Raw genomic sequence first — 23,074 nt, forward strand, 5'->3', positions numbered from 1 at the left:
TAATAGTTGGTTATAAACCTGGTTATAATAGTTGGTTATAAACCTGGTTATAATAGTTGGTTATAATAGTTGGTTATAAACCTGGTTATAATAGTTGGTTATAATAGTTGGTTATGATGTTGGTTATAAACCTGGTTATAATAGTTGGTTATAATAGTTGGTTATAAACCTGGTTATAATAGTTGGTTATAATAGTTGGTTACAAACCTGGTTATAATAGTTGGTTATAAACCTGGTTATAATAGTTGGTTATAGACCTGGTTATAATAGTTGGTTATAATAGTTGGTTATAATAGTTGGTTATAAACCTGGTTATAATAGTTGGTTATAGACCTGGTTATAAACCTGGTTATAATAGTTGGTTATAATAGTTGGTTATAAGCCTGGTTATAATAGTTGGTTATAAGCCTGGTTATAATAGTTGGTTATAAACCTGGTTATAATAGTTGGTTATAATAGTTGGTTATAATAGTTGGTTATATACCTGGATATAATAGTTGGTTATAATAGTTGGTTATAAACCTGGTTATAATAGTTGGTTATAATAGTTGGTTATAAACCTGGTTATAATAGTTGGTTATAAACCTGGTTATAATAGTTGGTTATAATAGTTGGTTATGATGTTGGTTATAAACCTGGTTATAATAGTTGGTTACAAACCTGGTTATAATAGTTGGTTATAAACCTGATTATAATAGTTGGTTATAATAGTTGGTTATAATAGTTGGTTATAATAGTTGGTTATAATAGTTGGTTATAATAGTTGGTTATAAACCTGGTTATAATAGTTGGTTATAGACCTGGTTATAGACCTGGTTATAAACCTGGTTATAATAGTTGGTTATAATAGTTGGTTATAAACCTGGTTATAATAGTTGGTTATAATAGTTGGTTATAAACCTGGTTATAATAGTTGGTTATAAACCTGGTTATAAACCTGGTTATAATAGTTGGTTATAAACCTGGTTATAATAGTTGGTTATAAACCTGGTTATAATAGTTGGTTATAAACCTGGTTGTAATAGTTGGTTATATAGTTGGTTATATAGTTGGTTATAATAGTTGGTTATAATAGTTGGTTATAAACCTGGTTATAATAGTTGGTTATAGACCTGGTTATAATAGCTGGTTATAAACCTGGTTATAATAGTTGGTTATAAACCTGGTTATAATAGTTAGTTATAAACCTGGTTATAATAGTTGGTTATAATAGTTGGTTATAGACCTGGTTATAATAGCTGGTTATAAACCTGGTTATAATAGCTGGTTATAAACCTGGTTATAATAGTTGGTTATAAACCTGGTTATAATAGTTGGTTATAAACCTGGTTATAATAGTTGGTTATAAACCTGGTTATAATAGTTGGTTATAAACCTGGTTATAATAGTTGGTTATAAACCTGGTTATAATAGTTGGTTATGAACCTGGTTATAATAGTTGGGTATAAACCTGGTTATAATAGTTGGTTATGAACCTGGTTATAATACACTGCTCAAAAAAATAAAGGGAACACTAAAATAACACATCCTAGATCTGAATGAATGAAATAATCTTATTAAATACTTTTATCTTTACATAGTTGAATGTGCTGACAACAACATCACACAAAAATAATCAATGGATATCCAATTTATCAACCCATGGAGGTCTGGATTTGGAGTCACACTCAAAATTCAAGTAGAAAATCACACTACAGGCTGATCCAACTTTGATGTAATGTCCATAAAACAAGTCAAAATGAGGCTCAGTAGTGTGTGTGGCCTCCACGTGCCTGTATGACCTCCCTACAACACCTGGGCATGCTCCTGATGGTCTCCTGAGGGATCTCCTCCCAGACCTGGACTAAAGCATCCGCCAACTCCTGGACAGTCTGTGGTGCAACATGGCGTTGGTGGATGGAGCGAGACATGATGTCCCAGATGTGCTCAATTGGATTCAGGTCTGGGGAACGGGCGGGCCAGTCCATAGCATCAATGCCTTCCTCTTGCAGGAACTGCTGACACACTCCAGCCACATGAGGTCTAGCATTGTCTTGCATTAGGAGGAACCCAGGGCCAACCGCACCAGCATATGGTCTTACAAGGGGTCTGAGGATCTCATCTTGGTACCTAATGGCAGTCAGGCTACCTCTGGCGAGCACATGGGGGGCTGTGCGGCCCCCCAAAGAAATGCCACCCCACACCATGACTGACCCACCGCCAAACCGGTCATGCTGGAGGATGTTGCAGGCAGCAGAACGTTCTCCACGGCGTCTCCAGACTCTGTCACGTCTGTCACATGTGCTCAGTGTGAACCTGCTTTCATCTGTGAAGAGCACAGGGCGCCAGTGGCGAATTTGCTAATCTTGGTGTTCTCTGGCAAATGCCAAACGTCCTGCACGGTGTTGGGCTGTAAGCACAACCCCCACCTGTGGACGTCGGGCCCTCATACCACCCTCATGGAGTCTGTTTCTGACCGTTTGAGCAGACACATGCACATTTGTGGCCTGCTGGAGGTCATTTTGCAGGGCTCTGGCAGTGCTCCTCCTTGCACAAAGGCAGAGGTAGCGGTCCTGCTGCTGGGTTGTTGCCCTCCTACGGCCTCCTCCACGTCTCCTGATGTACTGGCCTGTCTCCTGGTAGCGCCTCCATGCTCAGGACACTACGCTGACAGACACAGCAAACCTTCTTGCCACAGCTCGCATTGATGTGCCATCCTGGATGAGCTGCACTACCTGAGCCACTTGTGTGGGTTGTAGACTCCATCTCATGCTACCACTAGAGTGAAAGCACCGCCAGCATTCAAAAGTGACCAAAACAGCAGCCAGGAAGCATAGGAACTGAGAAGTGGTCTGTGGTCCCCACCTGCAGAACCACTCCTTTATTGGGGGTGTCTTGCTAATTGCCTATAATTTCCACCTGTTGTCTATTCCATTTGCACAACAGCATGTGAAATTTATTGTCAATCAGTGTTGCTTCCTAAGTGGGCAGTTTGATTTCACAAAAGTGTGATTGACTTGGAGTTACATTGTGTTGTTTAAGTGTTCCCTTTATTTTTTGGAGCAGTATAGCTGGTTATAAACCTGGTTATAATAGTTGGTTATGATTTTGGTTATAAACCTGGTTATAATAGTTGGTTATAATAGTTGGTTATAAACCTGGTTATAATAGTTTGTTATAAACCTGGTTATAATAGTTGGTTATAATAGTTGGTTATAAACCTGGTTATAAACCTGGTTATAATAGTTGGTTATAAACCTGGTTATAATAGTTGGTTATAAACCTGGTTATAAGAGTTGGTTATAAACCTGGTTATAAGAGTTGGTTATAAACCTGGTTATAATAGTTGGTTATAAACCTGGTTATAATAGTTGGTTATAAACCTGGTTATAATAGGTGGTTAGAAACCTGGTTATAATAGTGGTTATAAACCTGGTTATAATAGTTGGTTATAATAGTTGGTTATAATAGTTGGTTATAATAGTTGGTTATAATAGTTGGTTATAGACCTGGTTATAATAGTTGGTTATAATAGTTGGTTATGAACCTGGTTATAATAGTTGGTTATAGACCTGGTTTTAATAGTTGGTTATAAACCTGGTTATAATAGTTGGTTATCAACCTGGCTATAATAGTTGGTTATAGACCTGGTTATAATAGTTGGTTATAATATTTGGTTATAATAGTTGGTTATGATGTTGGTTATGATGTTGGTTATAATAGTTGGTTATAGACCTGGTTATAATAGTTGGTTATAGACCTGGTTATAATAGTTGGTTATAATAGTTGGTTATAAACCTGGTTATAATAGTTGGTTATAATAGTTGGTTATAGACCTGGTTATAATAGTTGGTTATAAACCTGGTTATAATAGTTGGTTATAGACCTGGTTATAATAGTTGGTTATAAACCTGGTTATAATAGTTGGTTATAATAGTTGGTTATAAACCTGGTTATAATAGTTGGTTATAGACATGGTTATAATAGTTGGTTATAAACCTGGTTATAATAGTTGGTTATAAACCTGGTTATAATAGTTGGTTATAAACCTGGTTATAATAGTTGGTTATAATGATTGGTTATAGACCTGGTTATAATAGTTGGTTATAAACCTGGTTATAATAGTTGGTTATAATAGTTGGTTATAATAGTTGGTTATAAACCTGGTTATAACCGTTGGTTATAGACCTGGTTATAATAGTGGTTATAAACCTGGTTATAATAGTTGATTATAATAGTTGGTTATAAACCTGGTTATAATAGTTGGTTATAGACCTGGTTATAATAGTTGGTTATAAACCTGGTTATAATAGTTGGTTATAAACCTGGTTATAATAGTTGATTATAATAGTTGGTTATAGACCTGGTTATAATAGTTGGTTATAAACCTGGTTATAATAGTTGGTTATAATAGTTGGTTATAAACCTGGTTATAATAGTTGGTTATAGACCTGGTTATAATAGTGGTTATAATAGTTGGTTATAAGAGTTGGTTGTAATAGTTGGTTATAGACCTGGTTATAATAGTCGGTTATAAACCTGTTTATAATAGTCGGTTATAAACCTGGTTATAATAGTTGGTTATAGACCTGGTTATAATAGTTGGTTATAGACCTGATTATAATAGTTGGTTATAGACCTGGTTATAATAGTTGGTTATAAACCTGGTTATAATAGTTGGTTATAATAGTTGGTTATAAACCTGGTTATAATAGTTGGTTATAATAGTGGTTATAATAGTGGTTATAATAGTTGGTTATAATAGTTGGTTATAAGAGTTGGTTGTAATAGTTGGTTATAGACCTGGTTATAATAGTTGGTTATAAACCTGGTTATAATAGTTGGTTATAAACCTGGTTATAATAGTTGGTTATAGACCTGGTTATAATAGTTGGTTATAGACCTGGTTATAATAGTTGGTTATAAACCTGGTTATAATAGTTGGTTATAATAGTTGGTTATAAACCTGGTTATAATAGTTGGTTATAGACCTGGTTATAATAGTGGTTATAAACCTGGTTATAATAGTTGGTTATAATAGTTGGTTATAGACCTGGTTATAATAGTTGGTTATAAACCTGGTTATAATAGTTGGTTATAATAGTTGGTTATAAACCTGGTTATAATAGTTGGTTATAGACCTGGTTATAATACTTGGTTATAATAGTTGGTTATAATAGTTGGTTATAGACCTGGTTATAATAGTTGGTTATAATAGTTGGTTATAGACCTGGTTATAATAGTTGGTTATAGACCTGGTTATAATAGTTGGTTATAAACCTGGGTATAATAGTTGGTTATAAACCTGATTATAATAGTTGGTTATAATAGTTGGTTATAAACATGGTTATAATAGTTGGTTATGAACCTGGTTATAATAGTTGGTTATAATAGTTGGTTATAAACCTGGTTATAATAGTTGGTTATAAACCTGGTTATAATAGTTGGTTATAATAGTTGGTTATAAACCTGGTTATAATAGTTGGTTATAGACCTGGTTATAATAGTTGGTTATAATAGTTGGTTATAATAATTGGTTATAAACCTGGTTATAATAGTTGGTTATAAACCTGGTTATAATAGTTGGTTATAATAGTTGGTTATAATAGTTGGTTATAATAGTGGTTATAATAGTTGTTTATAAACCTGGTTATAATAGTTGGTTATAATAGTTGGTTATAAACCTGGTTATAATAGTTGGTTATGATGTTGGTTATGATGTTGGTTATAATAGTTGGTTATGAAACTGGTTATAATAGTTGGTTATTAACCTGGTTATAATAGTTGGTTATAGACCTGGTTATAATAGTTGGTTATAAACCTGGTTATAATAGTTGGTTATAATAGTTGGTTATAAACCTGGTTATAATAGTTGGTTATAATAGTTGGTTATAATAGTTGGTTATAAACCTGGTTATAATAGTTGGTTATAATAGTTGGGTATAATAGTTGGTTATAATAGTTGGTTATAAACCTGGTTATAATAGTTGGTTATAATAGTTGGTTATAGACCTGGTTATAATAGTTGGTTATAATAGTTGGTTATAGACCTGGTTATAATAGTTGGTTATAGACCTGGTTATAATAGTTGGTTATAATAGTTGGTTATAGACCTGGTTTTAATAGTTGGTTATAATAGTTGGTTATAAACCTGGTTATAATAGTTGGTTATAATAGTTGGTTATAAACCTGATTATAGACCTGGTTATAATAGTTGGTTATAGACCTGGTTATAATACTTGGTTATAAACCTGGTTTTAATAGTTGGTTATAATAGTTGGTTATAAACCTGGTTATAATAGTTGGTTATAGACCTGGTTATAATAGTTGGTTATAGACCTGGTTATAATAGTTGTTATAAACCTGGTTATAATAGTTGGTTATAATAGTTGGTTATAATAGTTGGTTATAGACCTGGTTATAATAGTTGGTTATAGACCTGGTTATAATAGTTGGTTATAAACCTGGTTATAATAGTGTGTTATAATAGTTGGTTATAGACCTGGTTATAATAGTTTGTTATAATAGTTGGTTATAATAGTTGGTTATAGACCTGGTTATAATAGTTGGTTATAATAGTTGGTTATAATAGTTGGTTATAGACCTGGTTATAATAGTTGGTTATAAACCTGGTTATAATAGTTGGTTATAAACCTGGTTATAATAGTTGGTTATAAACCTGGTTATAATAGTTGGTTATAATAGTTGGTTATAGACCTGGTTATAATAGTTGGTTATAGACCTGGTTATAATAGTTGGTTATAAACCTGGTTATAATAGTTGGTTATAAACCTGGTTATAATAGTTGGTTATAAACCTGGTTATAATAGTTGGTTATAATAGTTGGTTATAAACCTGGTTATAATAGTTGGTTATAGACCTGGTTATAATAGTTGGTTATAAACCTGGTTATAATAGTTTGTTATAAACCTGGTTATAATAGTTGGTTATAATAGTTGGTTATAAACCTGGTTATAAACCTGGTTATAATAGTTGGTTATAAACCTGGTTATAATAGTTGGTTATAAACCTGGTTATAAGAGTTGGTTATAAACCTGGTTATAAGAGTTGGTTATAAACCTGGTTATAAGAGTTGGTTATAAACCTGGTTATAAGAGTTGGTTATAAACCTGGTTATAATAGTTGGTTATAAACCTGGTTATAATAGGTGGTTAGAAACCTGGTTATAATAGTGGTTATAAACCTGGTTATAATAGTTGGTTATAATAGTTGGTTATAATAGTTGGTTATAATAGTTGGTTATAATAGTTGGTTATAGACCTGGTTATAATAGTTGGTTATAGACCTGGTTATAATAGTTGGTTATAAACCTGGTTATAATAGTTGGTTATAGACCTGGTTTTAATAGTTGGTTATAAACCTGGTTATAATAGTTGGTTATCAACCTGGCTATAATAGTTGGTTATAGACCTGGTTATAATAGTTGGTTATAATATTTGGTTATAATAGTTGGTTATGATGTTGGTTATGATGTTGGTTATAATAGTTGGTTATAGACCTGGTTATAATAGTTGGTTATAGACCTGGTTATAATAGTTGGTTATAATAGTTGGTTATAAACCTGGTTATAATAGTTGGTTATAATAGTTGGTTATAGACCTGGTTATAATAGTTGGTTATAAACCTGGTTATAATAGTTGGTTATAGACCTGGTTATAATAGTTGGTTATAAACCTGGTTATAATAGTTGGTTATAATAGTTGGTTATAATAGTTGGTTATAAACCTGGTTATAATAGTTGGTTATAGACATGGTTATAATAGTTGGTTATAAACCTGGTTATAATAGTTGGTTATAAACCTGGTTATAATAGTTGGTTATAAACCTGGTTATAATAGTTGGTTATAATGATTGGTTATAGACCTGGTTATAATAGTTGGTTATAAACCTGGTTATAATAGTTGGTTATAATAGTTGGTTATAATAGTTGGTTATAAACCTGGTTATAACCGTTGGTTATAGACCTGGTTATAATAGTGGTTATAAACCTGGTTATAATAGTTGATTATAATAGTTGGTTATAAACCTGGTTATAATAGTTGGTTATAGACCTGGTTATAATAGTTGGTTATAGACCTGGTTATAATAGTTGGTTATAAACCTGGTTATAATAGTTGATTATAATAGTTGGTTATAGACCTGGTTATAATAGTTGGTTATAAACCTGGTTATAATAGTTGGTTATAATAGTTGGTTATAAACCTGGTTATAATAGTTGGTTATAGACCTGGTTATAATAGTGGTTATAATAGTTGGTTATAATAGTTGGTTATAAGAGTTGGTTGTAATAGTTGGTTATAGACCTGGTTATAATAGTCGGTTATAAACCTGTTTATAATAGTTGGTTATAAACCTGGTTATAATAGTTGGTTATAGACCTGGTTATAATAGTTGGTTATAGACCTGATTATAATAGTTGGTTATAGACCTGGTTATAATAGTTGGTTATAAACCTGGTTATAATAGTTGGTTATAATAGTTGGTTATAAACCTGGTTATAATAGTTGGTTATAATAGTGGTTATAATAGTGGTTATAATAGTTGGTTATAATAGTTGGTTATAAGAGTTGGTTGTAATAGTTGGTTATAGACCTGGTTATAATAGTTGGTTATAAACCTGGTTATAATCGTTGGTTATAAACCTGGTTATAATAGTTGGTTATAGACCTGGTTATAATAGTTGGTTATAGACCTGGTTATAATAGTTGGTTATAAACCTGGTTATAATAGTTGGTTATAATAGTTGGTTATAAACCTGGTTATAATAGTTGGTTATAGACCTGGTTATAATAGTGGTTATAAACCTGGTTATAATAGTTGGTTATAGACCTGGTTATAATAGTTGGTTATAAACCTGGTTATAATAGTTGGTTATAAACCTGGTTATAATAGTTGGTTATAGACCTGGTTATAATACTTGGTTATAATAGTTGGTTATAATAGTTGGTTATAGACCTGGTTATAATAGTTGGTTATAATAGTTGGTTATAGACCTGGTTATAATAGTTGGTTATAGACCTGGTTATAATAGTTGGTTATAAACCTGGGTATAATAGTTGGTTATAAACCTGATTATAATAGTTGGTTATAATAGTTGGTTATAAACATGGTTATAATAGTTGGTTATGAACCTGGTTATAATAGTTGGTTATAAACCTGGTTATAATAGTTGGTTATAGACCTGGTTATAATAGTTGGTTATAATAGTTGGTTATAATAATTGGTTATAAACCTGGTTATAATAGTTGGTTATAAACCTGGTTATAATAGTTGGTTATAATAGTTGGTTATAATAGTTGGTTATAATAGTGGTTATAATAGTTGTTTATAAACCTGATTATAATAGTTGGTTATAATAGTTGGTTATAAACCTGGTTATAATAGTTGGTTATGATGTTGGTTATGATGTTGGTTATAATAGTTGGTTATGAAACTGGTTATAATAGTTGGTTATTAACCTGGTTATAATAGTTGGTTATAGACCTGGTTATAATAGTTGGTTATAAACCTGGTTATAATAGTTGGTTATAATAGTTGGTTATAAACCTGGTTATAATAGTTGGTTATAATAGTTGGTTATAATAGTTTGTTATAAACCTGGTTATAATAGTTGGTTATAATAGTTGGGTATAATAGTTGGTTATAATAGTTGGTTATAAACCTGGTTATAATAGTTGGTTATAATAGTTGGTTATAGACCTGGTTATAATAGTTGGTTATAATAGTTGGTTATAGACCTGGTTATAATAGTTGGTTATAGACCTGGTTATAATAGTTGGTTATAATAGTTGGTTATAGACCTGGTTTTAATAGTTGGTTATAATAGTTGGTTATAAACCTGGTTATAATAGTTGGTTATAATAGTTGGTTATAAACCTGATTATAGACCTGGTTATAATAGTTGGTTATAGACCTGGTTATAATACTTGGTTATAAACCTGGTTTTAATAGTTGGTTATAATAGTTGGTTATAAACCTGGTTATAATAGTTGGTTATAGACCTGGTTATAATAGTTGGTTATAGACCTGGTTATAATAGTTGTTATAAACCTGGTTATAATAGTTGGTTATAATAGTTGGTTATAATAGTTGGTTATAGACCTGGTTATAATAGTTGGTTATAGACCTGGTTATAATAGTTGGTTATAAACCTGGTTATAATAGTGTGTTATAATAGTTGGTTATAGACCTGGTTATAATAGTTTGTTATAATAGTTGGTTATAATAGTTGGTTATAGACCTGGTTATAATAGTTGGTTATAATAGTTGGTTATAATAGTTGGTTATAGACCTGGTTATAATAGTTGGTTATAAACCTGGTTATAATAGTTGGTTATAAACCTGGTTATAATAGTTGGTTATAAACCTGGTTATAATAGTTGGTTATAATAGTTGGTTATAGACCTGGTTATAATAGTTGGTTATAATAGTTGGTTATAGACCTGGTTATAATAGTTGGTTATAGACCTGGTTATAATAGTTGGTTATAATAGTTGGTTATAGACCTGGTTTTAATAGTTGGTTATAATAGTTGGTTATAAACCTGGTTATAATAGTTGGTTATAATAGTTGGTTATAAACCTGATTATAGACCTGGTTATAATAGTTGGTTATAGACCTGGTTATAATACTTGGTTATAAACCTGGTTTTAATAGTTGGTTATAATAGTTGGTTATAAACCTGGTTATAATAGTTGGTTATAGACCTGGTTATAATAGTTGGTTATAGACCTGGTTATAATAGTTGTTATAAACCTGGTTATAATAGTTGGTTATAATAGTTGGTTATAATAGTTGGTTATAGACCTGGTTATAATAGTTGGTTATAGACCTGGTTATAATAGTTGGTTATAAACCTGGTTATAATAGTGTGTTATAATAGTTGGTTATAGACCTGGTTATAATAGTTTGTTATAATAGTTGGTTATAATAGTTGGTTATAGACCTGGTTATAATAGTTGGTTATAATAGTTGGTTATAATAGTTGGTTATAGACCTGGTTATAATAGTTGGTTATAAACCTGGTTATAATAGTTGGTTATAAACCTGGTTATAATAGTTGGTTATAAACCTGGTTATAATAGTTGGTTATAATAGTTGGTTATAGACCTGGTTATAATAGTTGGTTATAGACCTGGTTATAATAGTTGGTTATAAACCTGGTTATAATAGTTGGTTATAAACCTGGTTATAATAGTTGGTTATAAACCTGGTTATAATAGTTGGTTATAATAGTTGGTTATAAACCTGGTTATAATAGTTGGTTATAGACCTGGTTATAATAGTTGGTTATAATAGTTGGCTATAATAGTTGGTTATAATAGTTGGTTATAAACCTGGTTATAATAGTTGGTTATAAACCTGGTTATAATAGTTGGTTATAATCGTTGGTTATAATAGTTGGTTATAAACCTGGTTATAATAGTTGGTTATAAACCTGGTTATAATAGTTGGTTATAATAGTTGGTTATAATAGTTGGTTATAAACCTGGTTATAATAGTTGGTTATGATGTTGGTTATAATAGTTGGTTATGAACCTGGTTATAATAGTTGGTTATGAACCTGGTTATAATAGTTGGTTATAAACCTGGTTATAATAGTTGGTTATAATAGTTGGTTATAAACCTGGTTATAATAGTTGGTTATATTAGTTGGTTATAAACCTGGTTATAATAGATGGTTATAAACCTGGTTATAATAGTTGGTTATAATAGTTGGGTATAATAGTTGGGTATAATAGTTGGTTATAATAGTTGGTTATAATAGTTGGTTATAAACCTGGTTATAATAGTTGGTTATGATGTTGGTTATAATAGTTGGTTATAATAGTTGGTTATGAACCTGGTTATAATAGTTGGTTATGAACCTGGTTATAATAGTTGGTTATAAACCTGGTTATAATAGTTGGGTATAGACCTGGTTATAGACCTGGTTATAATAGTTGGTTATAATAGTTGGTTATAATAGTTGGTTATAGACCTGGTTATAATAGTTGGTTATAATAGTTGGTTATAGACCTGGTTATAATAGTGGTTATAAACCTGGTTATAATAGTTGGTTATAATAGTTGGTTATAGACCTGGTTATAATAGTTGGTTATAAACCTGGTTATAATAGTTGGTTATAATAGTTGGTTATAAACCTGGTTATAATAGTTGGTTATAGACCTGGTTATAATAGTGGTTATAAACCTGGTTATAATAGTTGGTTATAATAGTTGGTTATAATAGTTGGTTATAGACCTGGTTATAATAGTTGGTTATAGACCTGGTTATAATAGTTGGTTATAAACCTGGTTATAATAGTTGGTTATAATAGTTGGTTATAGACCTGGTTATAATACTTGGTTATAATAGTTGGTTATAATAGTTGGTTATAGACCTGGTTATAATAGTTGGTTATAATAGTTGGTTATAATAGTTGGTTATAATAGTTGGTTATAAACCTGGTTATAATAGTTGGTTATAATAGTTGGTTATAAACCTGGTTATAATAGTTGGTTATAATAGTTGGTTATAAACCTGGTTATAATAGTTGGTTATAGACCTGGTTATAATAGTTTGTTATAATAGTTTGTTATAATAGTTGGTTATAATAGTTGGTTATAGACCTGGTTATAATAGTTGGTTATAATAGTTGGTTATAGACCTGGTTATAATAGTTGGTTATAAACCTGGTTATAATAGTTGGTTATAAACCTGGTTATAATAGTTGGTTATGAACCTGGTTATAATAGTTGGTTATAATAGTTGGTTTTAAACCTGGTTATAGTAGTTGGTTATAAACCTGGTTATAATAGTTGGTTATAAACCTGGTTATAATAGTTCGTTATAATAGTTGGTTATAAACCTGGTTATAATAGTTGGTTATAGACCTGGTTATAATAGTTGGTTATAATAGTTGGCTATAATAGTTGGTTATAAACCTGGTTATAATAGTTGGTTATAAACCTGGTTATAATAGTTGGTTATAAACCTGGTTATAATAGTTGGTTATAATAGTTGGTTATATTAGTTGGTTATAAACCTGGTTATAATAGATGGTTATAAACCTGTTTATAATAGTTGGTTATAATAGTTGTTTATGAACCTGGTTATAATAGTTGGTTATAATAGTTGGGTATAATAGTTGGTTATAAACCTGGTTATAATAGTTGGTTATAGACCTGGTTATAGACCTGGTTATAATAGTTGGTTATAGACCTGGTTATAATAGTTGGTTATAAACCTGGTTATAATAGTTGGTTATAATAGTTGGTTATAAACCTGGTTATAATAGTTTGTTATAATAGTTGGTTATAGACCTGGTTATAATAGTTGGTTATAAACCTGGTTATAATAGTTGGTTATAATAGTTGGTTATAATAGTTGGTTATAAACCTGGTTATAGACCTGGTTATAATAGTGGTTATAAACCTGGTTATAATAGTTGGTTATAATAGTTGGTTATAAACCTGGTTATAATAGTTGGTTGTAATAGTTGGTTATAGACCTGGTTATAATAGTTGGTTATAAACCTGGTTATTATAGCTGGTTATAATAGTTGGTTATAATAGTTGGTTATAGACCTGGTTATAATAGTTGGTTATAGACCTGGTTATAATAGTTGGTTATAAACCTGGTTATAATAGTTGGTTATAATAGTTGGTTATAAACCTGGTTATAATAGTTGGTTATAGACCTGGTTATAATAGTGGTTATAAACCTGGTTATAATAGTTGGTTATAATAGTTGGTTATAATAGTTGGTTATAGACCTGGTTATAATAATTGGTTATAGACCTGGTTATAAACCTGGTTATAATAGTTGGTTATAATAGTTGGTTATAGACCTGGTTATAATAGTTGGTTATAATAGTTGGTTATAGACCTGGTTATAATAGTTGGTTATAATAGTTGGTTATAATAGTTGGTTATAATAGTTGGTTATAATAGTTGGTTATAAACCTGGTTATAATAGTTGGTTATAAACCTGGTTATAATAGTTGGTTATAATAGTTGGTTATAAACCTGGTTATAATAGTTGGTTATAATAGTTGGTTATAGACCTGGTTATAATAGTTGGTTATAAACCTGGTTATGATGTTGGTTATAATAGTTGGTTATAATAGTTGGTTATAAACCTGATTTATAATAGTTGGTTATAGACCTGGTTATAAACCTGGTTATAATAGTTGGTTATAAACCTGGTTATAATAGTTGGTTATTATAGTTGGTTATAAACCTGATTATAATAGTTGGTTATAAACCTGGTTATAAACCTGGTTATAATAGTTGGTTATAAACCTGGTTATAAACCTGGTTATAATAGTTGGTTATAAACCTGGTTATAATAGTTGGTTATAATAGTTGGTTATAAACCTGATTTATAATAGTTGGTTATAATAGTTGGTTATAAACCTGATTTATAATAGTTGGTTATAATAGTTGGTTATAATAGTTGGTTATAATAGTTGGTTATAAACCTGATTTATAATAGTTGGTTATAATAGTTGGTTATAGACCTGGTTATAAACCTGGTTATAATAGTTGGTTATAAACCTGGTTATAATAGTTGGTTATTATAGTTGGTTATAAACCTGATTATAATAGTTGGTAATAGACCTGGTTATAATAGTTGGTTATAAACCTGGTTATAATAGTTGGTTATAAACCTGGTTATAATAGTTGGTTATAATAGTTGGTTATAAACCTGATTTATAATAGTTGGTTATAATAGTTGGTTATAAACCTGGTTATAATAGTTGGTCATAATAGTTGGTTATAAACCTGATTTATAATAGTTGGTTATAGACCTGGTTATAATAGTTGGTTATAATAGTTGGTTATAAACCTGATTTATAATAGTTGGTTATAATAGTTGGTTATAGACCTGGTTATAAACCTGGTTATAATAGTTGGTTATAATAGTTGGTTATAGACCTGGTTATAAACCTGGTTATAATAGTTGGTTATAATAGTTGGTTATAGACCTGGTTATAAACCTGGTCGTAATATGGGTATAAACCTCGTTATAATAGTTGGTTATAAACCTGGTTATAAACCTGGTTATAATAGTTGGTTATAGACCTGGTTATAAACCTGGTCGTAATATGGGTATAAACCTGGTTATAGTCCAACAATGTATTTGAAGAAGACCACTTCGTTGTCATTTCCAGGTCACATTCATATTTCTTACTCTTTAAAAAAAAATAGTTTTAGTTATAAATTATAGATATTTACCCATTTTAAAATGTGTTTTTAACCCACATCACTGTGTCTCCACCCCAGGCGACCAATCTCATTTCTAGCTCAACTGCTGCAAAAACAGTGGCGTGGGGAGACACCAAACCTCAAGATACTGGGTACCTGTCCTCCGTTCCTCCAGTGCCCAACGCACCAGTCATCCATAAGACTGTCGACTATGGACATGGACATGGTAGGGAAGGAAATAGGAAGCAGGGTTGGGGTCAGTTCCAATTCCGTTCAATTCAGAAAGTAATCTAAATTCCAGTTCCAATTCCGTTCAATTCAGAAAGTAATCTAAATTCCAGTTCCAATTCCAAATGTCCTTTATTGAAAAGCATTAAAGAGAATTGGAATGCGTATTGGAATTTGTTTAGGAATTGGTACTTCCTTAATTGACTGATGTTAAAATGGAATTGCTTCTGTAAAAATATATAAATCTGAACTGAATGGTGCTCATTGGAAACATAGAGAGATAACACAGGAAGTTGTGGCTTGTATCTTTAAAAACTATAGGCCTGAAAGGTTTTAAATGAAGTGGTTATTCTGCTTCAGAAACACGCCGTTGCCTCCTTGTTTATTTTTCTATTTTATTTTACAAATCAAATGTATTTGTTTCATACACATGGTTAGCAGATGTTAATGCGAGTGTAGTGAAATGCTTGTGCTTCTAGTTCCGACCGTGCAGTAATATCTAACAAGTCATCTAACCTAACAATTTCACAACATCTACCTTATACACACACCTTTATTTAACTAGGCAAGTCCGTTAAGAACAAATTCTTATTTACAATGACGGCCTAGGAACAGTGGGTTAACTGCCTTGTTCAGGGGCAGAACGACTGATTTTTACCTTGTCAACTCGGGGATTCGATCTTGCAACCTTTCGGTTACTAGTCCAACGCTCTAACCACTAGGCTACCTGCTGGTTACTAGTCCAACGCTCTAACCACTAGGCTACCTGCTGGTTACTAGTCCAACGCTCTAACCACTAGGCTACCTGCTGGTTACTAGTCCAACGCTCTAACCACTAGGCCACCTGCTGGTTACTAGTCCAACGCTCTAACCACTAGGCTACCTGCTGGTTACTAGTCCAACGCTCTAACCACTAGGCTACCTGCTGGTTACTAGTCCAACGCTCTAACCACTAGGCTACCTGCTGGTTACTAGTCCAACGCTCTAACCACTAGGCTACCTGCTGGTTACTAGTCCAACGCTCTAACCACTAGGCTACCTGCTGGTTACTAGTCCAACGCTCTAACCACTAGGCTACCTGCTGGTTACTAGTCCAACGCTCTAACCACTAGGCTACCTGCTGGTTACTAGTCCAACGCTCTAACCACTAGGTTACCTGCCGCTCCAGGTACCTGTAGGCTGTGCGTGTGTGTGTGTGTTTTCCCTCCCCAAGACATTGACCCCCACATTTCCATGTTGCTATCCAGACCTGGGTGCTGCCACGGTGGAGCGAATCTCTTACGGTGAGAGGATTGTGTTGAGGCCTGATCCTTTACCTGACAGAGGGAGGGAGAGGAGCTATGAAAAAGGTGACTGTATTTATTTTTGGATGGTTCATCGTTTTGAGAGTTGCTAGCATTGGTTTTGCAGGTAGCAGCTAATTCTGTATGTCGCTTTGGATAAAAAGTGCCTGCTAAATGGCATCGATAATAACGATATCCTCCTTTCCCCCTGTAGAACTCCTGGGGCCCCTGAGAGAGAGAGACCCCTACCACAGAGACATGTACTACGACAGACGACCGGTAGACCCCTACATGGAGCGCAGGGAGTACAGCAGAGAGAGGGAGATGTACAGAGAAAAAGCTCCCATGGACTTTGAAAGAGAGCGATACGAGAGGGAGCGTTATCCGCCTCGAGATGACAGGTATACCCGGTTACATTTAGTGGAGATTAAACTAGATTATTGAATAATACATGATATTGCTATGGGTTTAACGACGCCCACAGTGAATGCTACTGTGTGTGTGTGTGTGTGTGTGTGTGTGTGTGTGTGTGTGTGTGTGTGTGTGTGTGTGTGTGTGTGTGTGTGTGTGTGTGTGTGTGTGTGTGTGTGAAATAACTACAAGCTCCACTAATGAATTTTGTCTTCTGTTCTTGTTAATGCAATCAGTCTATCAATCAAATCTATTTCTAAAGCACTTTTTACCTCAGCAGTTGGACTGCTTTTACACAACTGTGTGACAATGCTATGTAGAACTACAGTAAACGTGTGACATTTTGTTTTTGTTTTCTGTTCTTGCTGCTTCAAGCAAACACTTCATGGATGTTGATGAAAGGTATTATTTCACCCTGTGTTGCTGTGACTAGTCCAGCTGGTATTATATCACCCTGTGTGCTGTGACTAGTCCAGCTGGTATTATATCACCCTGTGTTACTGTGACTAGTCCAGCTGGTATTATATCACCCTGTGTTACTGTGACTAGTCCAGCTGGTATTATTTCACCCTGTGTGCTGTGACTAGTCCAGCTGGTATTATTTCACCCCTGTGTTACTGTGACTAGTCCAGCTGGTATTATATCACCCTATGTTGCTGTGACTAGTCCAGCTGGTATTATATCACCCTGTGTTACTGTGACTAGTCCAGCTGGTATTATTTCACCCTGTGTGCTGTGACTAGTCCAGCTGGTATTATATCACCCTGTGTTACTGTGACTAGTCCAGCTGGTATTATATCACCCTATGTTGCTGTGACTAGTCCAGCTGGTATTATATCACCCTGTGCTAGTCCAGCTGGTATTATATCACCCTGTGTTACTGTGACTAGTCCAGCTGGTATTATATCACCCTATGTTGCTGTGACTAGTCCAGCTGGTATTATATCACCCTGTGCTAGTCCAGCTGGTATTATATCACCCTGTGTTACTGTGACTAGTCCAGCTGGTATTATATCACCCTATGTTACTGTGACTAGTCCAGCTGGTATTATATCACCCTGTGTTGCTGTGACTAGTCCAGCTGGCTGGTGTGGCCTTGTGAATGATGCCTGCTCCGGGGCCTGCGTGTTCACAAAGCATCTAAGAGTTAGGAGTGCTGATCTGGGATCAGGTCCTCCTTGTCCATATTATCATATTCATTATGATCTAAAAGGAGAATCTGATCCAAGATCAGCACTCCCATTTAAAAAAAAAAAACTATTTTGTAACTAGGGGTCCAGATATGCAATGTTCTGAGGGGTTTTCATCGTGTGTCTCTATCTCTCCAGACAACCCCCGGGCCATCCTCGCCCCGGCCCCCCACCTCCTCGCCCGGGCTACAGGGACAGAGACATGAGGGAGAGGGAGGGCAACCGGACCAGTAGAGACAGAGAGGATCCTTATGGAAGGCCTGGGGGTTATGACAGACCTCCGTTCGAGCGCGGGCCTGAACGTGGGCCTGAGCGCTACGACCATGGTGCCTCGACATATGGTAAGACATGCTATGTACTGCGGTCTCTAACAAACATACACTACCTTTCAAAAGTTTGGGGTCACTTAGAAATGTCCTTGTTTTTGAAAGAAAAGCAATTTTTTTTGTCCATTAAAATATCATGAAATTGATCAGAAATACAGTGTAGACATTGTTCATGTTGTAAATGACTTTTGTAGCTGGAAACGGATGATTTATTAATGGAATATCTACATTGGCGTACAGAGGCCCATTATCAGCAACCATCACTCCTGTGTTCCAATGGCATGTTGTGTTAGCTAATCCAAGTTTCTCATTTTAAAAGGCTAATTGATCATTAGAAAACCCTTTTGAAATTATGTTAGCACAGCTGAAAACTGTTTAAAGAAGCAATTAAAGAAGCAATAAAACTGGCCTTCTTTAGACTAGTTGAGTATCTGGAGCATCAGCATTTGTGGGATCCATTACAGACTCAAAATGGTCAGAAACCGAAAAACTTTCTTCTGAAACTCGTCAGTCTATTCTTGTTCTGAGAAATGAAGGCTATTCCATGCGAGAAATTGCCAAGAAACTGAAGATCTGGTACAACGTTGTGTACTACTCCCTTCACAGAACAGCGTAAACTGTCTCTAACCAGAATAGAAAGAGGGGTGGGAGGCCCCGGTGCACAACTGAGCAAGAGGACAAGTATATTAGTGTCTAGTTTGAGAAACAGACGCCTCACAAGTCCTCAACTGGCAGCTTCATTAAGTAGTACCCGCAAAACATTGCCTTGATGACATCTTTGCACACTCTTGGCATTCTCTCAACCAGCTTCACCTGGAATACTTTTCCAACAGTCTTGGAAGGAGTTCCCACATATGCTGAGCACTTGTTGGATGTGTGTTGTGTGTGTCCTGTTGAAAAATAAATGATAGTCCGACTAAGCGCAAGCCAGATGAGATGGCGTATCGCTGCAGAATGCTGTGGTAGCCTTGCTGGTTAAGTGTGCTTTGAATTGTAAATAAATCACTGACAGTGTCACCAGCAAATCACCATCACACCTCCTCCTCCATGCTTCACGGTGGGAACCACACATGCAGAGATGATCCGTTCACCCACACTGCGTCACACGAAGACACAGCGGTTGGAACCAAAAATCTCCAATTTGGACTCCAGACCAATGGACAAGTTTCCACCGGTCTAATGTCCAAGTTTCCACCGGTCTAATGTCCATTGCTCGTGTGTCTTGGCCCAACCAATTCTCTTCTTCTTATTGGTGTCCTTTTAGTAGTGGTTTATTTGTAACAATTCGACCATGAAGGCCTGATTCACACAGTCTCCTCTGAACAGTTGATGTTGAAATGTGTCTGTTACTTGAACTCTGAAGCGTTTTATTTGGGCTGCAATTTCTGAGGCTGGTAACTCTAATGAACTTATCCTCTGCAGCAGAGGTAACTCTGGGTCTTCCTTTCCTGTGGTGGTCCTCATGAGGCTGGTAACTCTAATGAACTTATCCTCTGCAGCAGAGGTAACTCTGGGTCTTCCTTTCCTGTTGCGGTCCTCATCAGAGCCAGTTTCATCATAGCACTTGATGGTTTTTGCGACTGCTCTTAAAGAAACTTTCAAAGTTCTTGAAATGTTCCGTATTGACTGACCTTCATGTCTTAAAGTAATGGTCTGTCGTTTCTCTTTGCTCATTTGAGCTGTTCTTACCATAATATGGACTTGGTCTCTTATCAAATGGGCTATCTTCTGTATACCACCCCTACCTTGTCACAACACAACTGATTGGCTCAAACGCATTAAGAAGTAAAGAAATTCCACAAATCAACTTTTTAACAAGGCACACCTGTTAATTGAAATGCATTCCAGGTGACTACCTCATGAAGCTGGTTGTGAGAATGCCAACAATGTGCAAAGCTGTCATCAAGGCAAAGGGTGGCTATTTGAAGAATGTCAAATATATTTTGATTTGTTTTACACTTTTTTGGTTACTACATGATTCTATATGTGTTATTTCATAGTTTTGATGTCTTCACTATTATTCTACAATGTAGAAAATAGTAAAAAATAAAGAAAAACCCTTGAATGAGTAGGTGTTCTAAAACTTTTGACCAGTAGTGTACATGCCGAAAAACACGTTGGTTTTATCAATCAAAATGGTGTTTGTGAAGACAACTTCCATTGTCCTGCTAATTTTCAGTTTGCTCGTCTTTTCATGCCTCTTGGTTGTAAAGTAAAATTGCGACAGGTTTCTATTTTCGCTTTGCACTGACTGTCCTGTCTTGTGGTCTAGGTGAACGGAGGAGTTACCCAGAGGAGAGAGGAGGAGGAGGCCCCACGTCGTCCCACCCTCCTCCCCCACCGACTGCTCCTCCTTCCAGGATGGAGAAGAAACCTGAGACCAAGAACGTGGAGGATCTTCTCAAACTGCCAGGCCGAGACACCCGTCCAGAAAGGGTGCAAATAAATGACTGCTCGCTCACTCTCAATCGTCTTACTCTTCATTCACTTACTTCCTCATTCACTTCAATACAACTTTAAATACAGTACTTCCTCATTCACTTCAATACAACTTTAAATACAGTAAGAAATGCGTTCCTAGGATAATAACATCCTCAACCTGTAGTACAGCAAGAGTACACAGATCTCATATCCCCACATACATGTCTACTGTATGAGTGAGTTCCATAACCTCTGATGTTTCTCAGATCGTTATCATAATGAGAGGCCTACCAGGAAGTGGAAAAAGCCATGTGGCCAAGCTGATACGGGTGAGTAGAACCTTAAGTTACCATTGTCCAACGTGGCTGTTCTGTTGTGGTAGTAATAACTTATCTGGGATTAAATGTTCACTCCTGTCATGCGTTTCCTGTTTTCCAGATATAATAATATATTATAGATATCCCAGAGTTCTTTCACAAAGGTCAAATACCTAGCCTCGTTCCACCATCCTGATCTTGAGAGCTACGAGAGAGCGACGGTCAGGATGGTGGATCAGGTTAACCTAAATACCTACACCGCTCGTCCTAAACACTCGTTGCTATCCATTTCTACCTGCACCACTCGTCCTAAACACTCGTTGCTATCCATTTCTACCTGCACCACTCGTCCTAAACACTCGTTGCTATCCATTTCTACCTGCACCACTCGTCCTAAACACACGCTGCTATCCATTTCTACCTGCACCACTCGTCCTAAACACTCGTTGCTATCCATTTCTACCTGCACCACTCATAGTTGTCGTCTTCCCTGAAACTTCTCGAGCGCTGCCTTCTCTCACTGAAATACCTTGTCGTTACTAGCTCTGACTTTTCTGCTAGCGGCTTTATTGAGTTTTTTTTTTTTTTACTGTGACTGTGATAGGTGGTTGTCTCATCTAACTACCTTTTTTAAAGATGAGTACACTATAATTGTAAGTGTCTCTGGATAAGAGAGTCTGTTAATAAATGACTCACTACTGTAGTGTCTCTGGATATGAGAGTCTGTTAAATGACTCACTACTGTAGTGTCTCTGGATATGAGAGTCTGTTAAATGACTCACTACTGTAGTGGCTCTGGATAAGAGAGTCTGTTAAATGACTCACTACTGTAGTGGCTCTGGATAAGAGAGTCTGTTAAATGACTCACTACTGTAAGTGGCTCTGGATAAGAGAGTCTGTTAAATGACTCACTACTGTAGCGGCTCTGGATAAGAGAGTCTGTTAAATGACTCACTACTGTAGTGGCTCTGGATAAGAGAGTCTGTTAAATGACTCACTACTGTAAGTGGCTCTGGATAAGAGCATCTGCTAACTGACTAAAATGTTAAATGTTGTTGTTGCGTGTGTTAAGGACAAGGAGGTGGAGTGTGGAGGGGCTCCTCCCAGAGTCCTGGGATTAGACGACTACTTCATGACGGAGGTGGAGAAGGTGGAGAAGGACCCAGAAACAGGGAAACGGGTTAAACTCAAGGTGTGTCCTTCTGTTTGCTCTCTGACTGACTTAAACCTCTGTGTTTCTGCTTTATGTGGAGCATAAAGGCTTTCTACAAGAGAGCAGTTTAGTCAAAAACTATCTGTCTGTAGGAGATGACTGTAGGCCTTAAGAAAACATACCCGTGTGTAACGTGGTGCCTCACTGGAGCTATTGTTATACATGAATGCAAATTGCCCCATTTAGGCTGTTGTTTTAATTAAGCAATAACGCACCGAGAGGGTGTGGTATATGGCCAATATACCACGGCTAAGGGCTCTTCTTATGCGCAATGCAGAGTGCCTGGACACAGCCCTTTGCCGTGGTATATTGGCCTTAAATCACAAACCTCTGAGGTGCCTTATTGCTATTATAAACTGGTTAGCAAAAAAATAAATGTTTTGTCATACGCGTGCTATACGGTCTGATATACCACGGCTTTCAGCCAATCAGCATTCAGGGCTCGAACCACCCAGTTTATAATTTAATATTTGAACACGTGTTTATTTTGTATT

At 34.9% G+C, this 23,074-nt stretch overlaps 1 protein-coding gene across 1 annotated transcript in view; it reads left to right on the top strand.

Annotated features, from left to right (window-relative positions):
- ylpm1 (YLP motif containing 1) overlaps window positions 1-23,074 on the top strand; it is a 59,054-nt gene that overhangs the window by 12,448 nt on the left and 23,532 nt on the right. Inside the window, exons 9-16 of the mRNA XM_029689561.1 lie at window positions 15,270-15,417; window positions 16,667-16,768; window positions 16,917-17,103; window positions 17,489-17,515; window positions 18,442-18,644; window positions 20,902-21,065; window positions 21,317-21,379; window positions 22,440-22,559. Coding sequence (XP_029545421.1) covers window positions 15,270-15,417; window positions 16,667-16,768; window positions 16,917-17,103; window positions 17,489-17,515; window positions 18,442-18,644; window positions 20,902-21,065; window positions 21,317-21,379; window positions 22,440-22,559 — 1,014 coding nt within the window. The remainder of the gene's footprint in view (window positions 1-15,269; window positions 15,418-16,666; window positions 16,769-16,916; window positions 17,104-17,488; window positions 17,516-18,441; window positions 18,645-20,901; window positions 21,066-21,316; window positions 21,380-22,439; window positions 22,560-23,074) is intronic.

Source organism: Salmo trutta, chromosome 1 (genome assembly GCF_901001165.1).
Source record: "Salmo trutta chromosome 1, fSalTru1.1, whole genome shotgun sequence".
NCBI lineage: Eukaryota > Metazoa > Chordata > Actinopteri > Salmoniformes > Salmonidae > Salmo > Salmo trutta.